The following is an 8,285-nucleotide window of genomic DNA, read 5'->3' as shown; positions in this document are numbered from 1 at the left end:
ATAGAGTTTTAGCCAGCAGTGGTGAATGGCACGGTGGATTGTGTTCACCGACAATGTTTTCTGAAAGTATTCCTGAGCCCATGTTGTGTTTTAAAAGTCGTTTAAGGAGGAGAAAGTAATTATCTTTCTCTTATACTAAATGTAAAATCTAACGCTACTGTAATGGCAATTGTTATTTTCTCTTTACATCTTTTTATGATTGTAAATCTAGCAAAATAGTTACTATGTTGCACTTGTTGTATTTCAAATAAGCCTAAATTTCTAACATCAGCATTTTGTATTTGAATTTTTATTATAATTTTTTATTTTATTTGTTCCAATCTCTGAGAATAGTAGTCATCAGACAGTAGCTGTTTTGAGAAAGACTGACTGACAGTCCTCCTTTCTCAATCCTGTTTCTATCGCTTCCTGTCTCTCTTGATGCTGTCCAGTTAAAGGCAAAATGTCCAAAAGATGGAATCAAAGAAGACTTGAATAGAATATAAATATGTAGGCTTAATAACAATTTCTTATGTTTATTCAAAAATTAGATAATATTATCAAGAATAAACTAGAATCATCCACAGGCATTATGAATAATGTATTGTGCAAAGAAATGACAAACACAGATTGCAATAGGTAAATGTGTAATTTGTAGTTAAACTTTAAAGATTTAAAAAAGGACCAAATTTGATGTTGAAATCAAAGAATGCAATTATGAATAAAAAGATAAGTCATGTTTTTTGGTTTTCGCCACTTATCACTGATTAGTTCCTGTCATGTCGCCACTCTCTGGTAACTTGTTCCTGAATCCTGTCATGTTTGCTAGCGTAGGTTATGCTAAAACAAAAAGAGCTATAAAGATAAAAGTGCTCCATAACGCGTATGAAAACAATTACAGCTTCTACTTGTACTGACGCATGTTAAAGGGTCGTGACATTTCTGCAATATCCAAAATCGTGTACGCGCATTCACCGGCAGTTCTGAACATCAGCAAAAGCGTGTTTGCGCAAAAAAATAAATAGCTTAACAGGACAACGGATAAGCGGTGGATTGGAAAGGAAAGACAAATGCTTAAACTGCAAAACGGATTGTCATCCTGAATGAAACACAGATGTTTTTTTCGACGGACACATACAGGGTATTACGACAACGCGCGACGACTCTCGCTGATGGTCCAGATTTCGTTACATCTGCTCTTGCTCGTCTGCAGAAGATCCATCATTGAGATCTTGACAGCATTACAGCCGATGAGAGGTGCACCGGATATACTATTTATACCCAGACACACAGAGCAGCAATAATGCGTATTGTCGATTTTGTCACAGACATTAGTTGTGCAATGTAATTTCAGTCCTCTCGCCTGCTTTCTAGAACGGAGATATAAAGGAAGCGAACTGGGTTTTTTCACCGAATAACAAACCTCCCATCCATTATTTAATTGATGCATGATAAATTCTGGTGTGGCAGAAAGATTGGCAAATCAAATCAAGGACGGATACCTCTTTACTGCTTCAAATCATATCAAATCTTTATTTATCTCCAGTCAGTGGACTCGCGGCAGAAGCCCATTCCTGAGGGTACCGGTGGGGGAGATAGGGGGAGATAGAGACGCCGGAAATAGCAGAAACAAATCACAGGAGAGTAGACGATTGGGAGCAATAGGGAAAATGCTTCCTTCGCAAGAAGCCTCAAAGATTTACCATGACAACTATATGCGTAACTCTCGAGCCATCGGTGTCCTGTGGGCCATCTTCACCATCTGCTTCGCCACCATCAACGTGGTAGTCTTTATCCAGCCTTACTGGATCGGGGACAGCGTGAGTACACCACATGCCGGTTACTTCGGGTTGTTCCATTACTGCGTGGGTGACGGTAACTCGAACCGGGAGCTGATTTGCCAGGGAACATTTTCCGACTTCAGCTCCATCCCGTCCGGCGCGTTTAAGGCGGCCTCTTTCTTCGTGCTGCTGTCCATGGTTCTCATTTTGAGCTGCATTGCCTGTATGGCGCTCTTTTTCTTCTGCAACACCGCCACCGTTTACAAAACCTGCGCTTGGATGCAGCTTCTGTGCGGTGAGTATTTTTTTATTCTGGAGGTTTTTGTGGAAAATAGATACATCTAGAATATGCCATAATTCACTTTACAACAAAACACATGTAAACGACTGATGTAAGAACTGATGTCTGATTCTTGTTTATTTGAATGGAGCTCATTGTGGTGCGTCTGTTTTCAGGGGGTTCAGTAAAGCTGTTTGTCAGTGACCATGATACCTTCATGTTGCCTTGTTCGCCCTGAGGAAAATGTTACTACATATACATATAGTTACATATACATATACATACATTTATTTTTGAAATGCCTTTTGCAATGGAATATTACACAATGTACAGTAGGCCATTTTTCACTTTTTATAAAGAACAAAAAAAGGTAGGGATCAAAATCAATAAAGCTATTTTGTGTTTTCTGTGCACTTAATTAATCTCTTTATATGTTTGATTCCCATATCAATACAAATTCGATATGCAGAGTTCTGTTTTCCTCTAGAACACAAGTAATCTACTATTAGCTTACTGTTTACTATTGCCTGGAATGGGGTAATTTAACTTTCTGGGGGGAAAAGTGTTTGCTTGTGCAGTTTTTTATTTTTAAAAGTAAAAGAAGAAGAAATAAATGTAATGTCTAGATGGAGAAAATCTTGAATGGATGCAAAAACAGCAGGGTGAACTTTTCCTGTTGGAAGTCAGATATATAAATATGTCTATATGCCAAATATTATTTTGTTACATAATGTTAAATACTAGTCAAGTATTAATTAAGAGATTATTGAAATTATTTAGCCTACTGGTTTTGATCATTTACTTTTATATTGATTAAAATGGTCCTCATTTCCTGTTCACCAATCTGGTCTTTGAAAAATTGAAAGCATAATTGTAGAAAAAATATAAATTTTCAATAATACAAATAATATATAATTATTTTTGTTTACTCCTCAACTATGCATTTATGCTATGTTTTGGGAGATTTGAAGTACTTTTGTACCCATTTACCACACAAATCTGCAACTACACCATTAGCTTGCATGTGAAATATCATTTTTTTATGAAAGAAATCACTTAAATTATTATCTAAATTTATTTTAAACTGTTTCTGGATATAGATCTAGGTGCTATGTGTAGAATGCTGCCATCTGGAGGTTAGTGAAAAAACTAAGGAGATTAGTATTTAAGCAATAACTTGTTTTGACCACCAGAGGGCCATTGAAAGCCATTCATTTTACTGGATGTGGCCAACTGCTCATAAAGGCCACCTAGGTCACACCTAAAGGACAAAACTCTGAGTCAGACTGTAGTTGCATATTATTGAACATTTGAATGATTCAAATGCATAAAAAATAAAATAAAAAAATAACTTTAGAATGTAAACAAAATAAAAAAAGTGTAAATAACCAACAGCAATATCAAGAAATAAACAGGAGTAAAAGTATAAGCCTACAACATTTTTTTTTTTTTTACAATCACATTCTGAACACTGAACATAAAAGCAATACCAAACTACCAAAAAATATGTGAAATACATGGTGTAAAACACATAAAATAATCATTTCATACACCCCGGGCGCCGCAGCATAAATGGCTGCCCACTGCTCCGGGTGTGTGCTCACAGTGTGTGTGTGTGTGTGCTCACTGCTCTGTGTGTGTGCATTTCGGATGGGTTAAATGCAGAGCACAAATTCTTAGTATGGGTCACCATACTTGGCTGAATGAATGTCACTTCACTTTTTTTTTCACTTTTTTTTTTTTTTTTTTTCATTTTGTGAGTGAGTGTGAGTTAGAGAGGGAGAGAGAGCATGTGTGCCTGTGTCTTTCTCTCTCTCTCTTTCTCTCTCTCTCTATTTCTCTCTCTGTCTCTCTCTCTCTCTCTCTCTGCGTGTATGTGTGTGTGTGTGTGTGTGTGTGTGTGTGTAAGTGTCTTTGTCTGTGTGTTTGAGAGAGAGAGAGTGTGAGTGAGAGGGAGAGAGAGAGCATGTGTGCCTGTGTGTCTCTCTCTGTGTGTGTGTGTGTGTGTGTGTGTGTGTGTGTGTGTGTGTGTAAGTGTCTTTGTGTGTGTGTGTGTGTGTGTGTGTATGTGTGTGTGTGTGTTTGTGTGTGTGTGTGTGTGTGTGTGTGTGTGTGAGAGAGAGAGAGAGAGAGAGAGAGAGAGAGAGAGAGGGCAAGAGAGAGCATGTGTGCGTGGGTCTCTGTGTGAGTGTCTCTGTGTGAGTGTAAGTGTGTGTGTGTGTGTGTGTGTGTGTGTGTGTGTGTGTATCTGTGTGTCTGTGTGAGTGTAAGTGTGTGTGTGTGTGTGTGTAAGAGAGAGAGAGAGAGAGATGTAGAGAAAGTGTGAGTAAGAGAAAGAGGGAGAGAGGGCAAGTGTGCCTCGGTCTCTGTGTGAGTGTAAGTGTCTTTGTCTGTGTGTGTGTGTGTGTGTGAGTGTTTTTTGTGTTTGTTTGTGTGTGTGTGTGTGTGTGTGTGTGTGTGTGTGAGTGAGAGAGAGAGTGTGAGAGAGGGAGAGAGAGCGTGTAGAGTGGAGAGCGTCTCTGTCTGAGTGTGTGTAAGTGTTTGTGTGTGTGTGTGTGTGTGTGTATGTGTGTGTGTGTGTGTGTGTGTGTGTGTGTGGTTGTGTAGGTGTTTGTGTTTGTGTGTGCACATTAGGTCTCACCCCTTTATATCTTTTTTTTCTGCATGTGTGGCTGATTTTATTTGACAAATCGTATTTGCCAAATTCTATACAAATGCTCTCTGTGGCATACCTGTGTGTGTTTGTGTGTGTGTGTTTGTGTGTGTGTGTGAGAGCATGTGTTTTCTACATTGCATTTGTGCTCAAGTACCAGGCCTTTATTTCTGTGAAAATTTTCAGATTTATGTTGCATTTATTTTATTTTTTGGGGGGACAAATGAAAAAAAAAACAAGTTTTTTTGCATTTCCCATTCATTTTCAACTGGGGTCATATTGACCCCAAAGACCAGATTAAGCAAAAAAAAATTTTTACACACCTTCAGAACAACCGAATCAAGCCCAGTTTTTTTGTGTATGTATAGATAGATAATGTAGGAAAATTCACAAAATTTTATTCCTCTGAGATGAAGGGAACCCTTTTTTTTAACTAATGAAAAGTCGATTGGGGTCATATTGACCCCAAGGACCGATTGAGGGTTTTAAATTGTACTGTTTGTAGTTAGAGTTATGCAGAAATATAATACACATTAAAATTCCACATTTTGATAGCTTTAATTCATTTTAATGTATTAATAATTATTATTTAGGTTTAGCAGGAGTGACATTTGATTTTGAATTTCAGTGACTGAAAGCCTTAATGATAACAGCATAGGCTACCACAATTTTACCAACATAAGTGCTGCATATGAAGTTCACACCAAGGTTTTTGTAGTGCTTATATGGATTATTGTGAAACTCGATGTTGTCGTTGTTGTAGGGTTTTTTTTTTTTTGACTGTAGTGTCTTTTTACTTTTACATGATGGAAAATAATGGGTATGAGTTTCTTACCATTATGTTTTTCTCCTTGTACACATTTTGTCTCTCTCTATCTTTGGAGACCATAATAGAATGTTAATTTGCATGGTGGCTTTGGCAGATAACCATTTGCACATTCACACAAAGTTACACACTTACAACACTTAATCATTTCCCTGTCCCCACATTAGGCTGTAACCTTTTGTTTAGTTTCTATACAATCTATAATCTGATAAATGCCATGCCTGCAAGTCGCTGCTGTTTCTTGTGCCTGCAGTGCTGTGAAAACATCTTTGTCCCCAATTTCTTAGTTTGTGGACTGTGGTACTGTGTGGTAGTGTAGCTTCGATGGTTAAACTGACACAACTGTTTGATGCAGAATTATCCAGGAACTCTCTAGAACCCCAGAGCAACATCCAAAGACCAGACCTCTCTTGCCTTGGCAAAAGTCAGTAAACATGACTCTATCAGAAATACATTAGGCTTAAAATGGGATTCACGGTGGAAACCATTGCTCACCAAGAAAAACATGAAAGCTTATCTCATGTTGGCTAAATAGCAGCTGGATGATCCTCAAGAATTCTTGAACAATTTGAACAAATTGTGATCCATTCAATTCTAAATGTACAAAATAAAGCCCCACCCTATATCCTAATTTCTCACATAATGACAAAGAAAAAAATATGTTGAATTCATTTCTAACATTTTAATTGCTAGTGTTACATAAATATTTTTTCTGACTCCTATATAATAATTCTGACAGAGACAATACAAAATGGATTGGGACTTTACTAACTGTTTCATAACATGCTTTTCTTTTTAAAAAGTTGGTAAACTAAATGTTGAATTTAACAGATACTTTTCAGTGTAGGGCTGGGGGATATGGCTCAAAAAATGACCGCGATTTCAGTCAATATCGATAATTATCACGATAAATGTAAAATCTTTACTTTTTTCAAGTTTAAAGCCAGATTTTTGCTCCAAAGTTAAAGTTGTAGAAATCTGATTTTTTTTTCCTTAACAAAATAAATATCTAAATGGAAAAAATAATTTCTTAGTTTCTGCAATTTTGGCAACCTCAGTTTTATATGGTTAAATTTATTCTGGTTAAATTTGTTCTAAATTTATAATGGTTTTATTTATTTATTTATTAGGCTTCGGTCTCCCATAGTAACATACATTTAAATCATGATAAACATTTAAAACCACACATATAGCACCTCGATACCATGGTAAAAATGTAACTATATGGTTTTTAGGTAGCCTATTTGTATGAAAAACAGTAGTCTAAAAAACAAAGTATACATGATAGGTAAAAATTGATAGCCTGAATGCACTGTAAGTCGCTTTGGATAAAAGCTTCTGCTAAATGCAAAAATTTAATTTAATTTGAATTTAAATGCACACATGCTATTGCTTAATCACAAATATATACCACAATTATATACCATTAACTCCTTTAATAAAATTCAGTGTGAATATCCCAAATTTCTGCCATATAAACATGGTGCAGTGAGTGTTACTACAGTAAATCCATGATAAATGATGGCGATGTGTAGATTGAAAAGCCATCTGACTGTCCTGTTTGGCTTTAAAGGGGTCATGTGGTGCAATTAAAATTTTTCATTTCTCTTTGGAGTGTTACAAGCTCTTGGTGCATAAAGAAGATCTGTAAAGTTGCAAAGACTAAAGTCTCAAATCCAAACAGATATTCTTTATAAAATTTAAGAGTCACCTACGCCCTCCTAAAACGTCTCATTCTAACACGCCCCCACATGTCTGCGTCAAGATGTGGGAAGCTTTGCATAACACCACCCAAATGTTCACACAAAGAAAGAAGGCATGACTTTTATTCTCGCTGTTGCCTCTGCCATGGTGTGGAGACTCAGTGTGTTTCATTGCGAAAGCGAAACTACTTTGTTTGGCCTTCCAAAAGAGGACACAACTAGAAATCAGTGGTTAAGTTGTGTTTACAACACTGTTCCAGAACTGTTCAACCCAAATATTCAGATCTGTGCACAAAGGCTGTTTCTATAAAGTGGGCCAATTCCAACTTTGCAAGGACAGTCTGGCGCTTCTGACTCACAGCCTGTAAGTACATTTACATATTTAAATAATTTGGCACGAATGATTCAAATGCAAGTTTTGAGCAGTATAAAGTAGCGCTTGTTTTTTGGCATTTCTTCTATCACAAATGCAGACATGGTTTTATATTTACGCAGCAAGATACGCAATGCGTAAAAAGACAGTATAAGTCATTATAATCAGTAATTATATCCCCACTGGATGCAACAAATGCCTAGTTTGTAATGGGTTTTATTGGTTGTGTCTCATCATGCCGGGTGAAGTAAAGATAATGGGTAGACGCTCAGTCTAGGTGCTAATTCTGTGTTTATCACCAGGTTCACTCAGGTGTGTCGGCCAGAACACCACTTAAGGCCAAATATTCCAGAGTTTGATATGAAGACCGGAGAAATAATTCTTAATATTCTATTTATTCCTTCCTCTTTCCTGTATGAATGATTTTAAAGGTGAGTGTAATTTGAGTGTGGTTTCTATAAAGAGGGAAACAAATACAAATTAATAAAGGAACATATGCATACACTCATTCCTCGTTAAGCACTAATACACATTACAAACATAAACAGTAGTCAGAATATGACTATATTTCTCTTAAACTGTAAATGTAAGCAGAGAGAGAGGATTCAAACACTCCTCAGATTTTCTACCATGCATTAAGTTACCAATAACGTAGCTAGAACTTACTTTTGTCTATGGTATACTTTAAAG

General features: G+C 36.6%; 1 protein-coding gene across 1 annotated transcript in view; it reads left to right on the top strand.

Moving 5' to 3' along the window:
- The first annotated feature begins 1,001 nt into the window (after positions 1–1,001).
- The window catches only part of LOC132161328 (LHFPL tetraspan subfamily member 3 protein-like), a 68,329-nt gene continuing 61,045 nt past the window's right edge, over positions 1,002–8,285 (top strand). Inside the window, exon 1 of the mRNA XM_059571294.1 lies at positions 1,002–2,055. Coding sequence (XP_059427277.1) covers positions 1,428–2,055 — 628 coding nt within the window. The 5' untranslated portion in view covers positions 1,002–1,427. The remainder of the gene's footprint in view (positions 2,056–8,285) is intronic.

Source organism: Carassius carassius, chromosome 17 (assembly GCF_963082965.1).
Source record: "Carassius carassius chromosome 17, fCarCar2.1, whole genome shotgun sequence".
Classification (NCBI taxonomy): Eukaryota; Metazoa; Chordata; class Actinopteri; order Cypriniformes; family Cyprinidae; genus Carassius; species Carassius carassius.
Note: the sequence above shows the minus strand (reverse complement) of the source record. Positions and strands in the feature narration are given on the sequence as shown.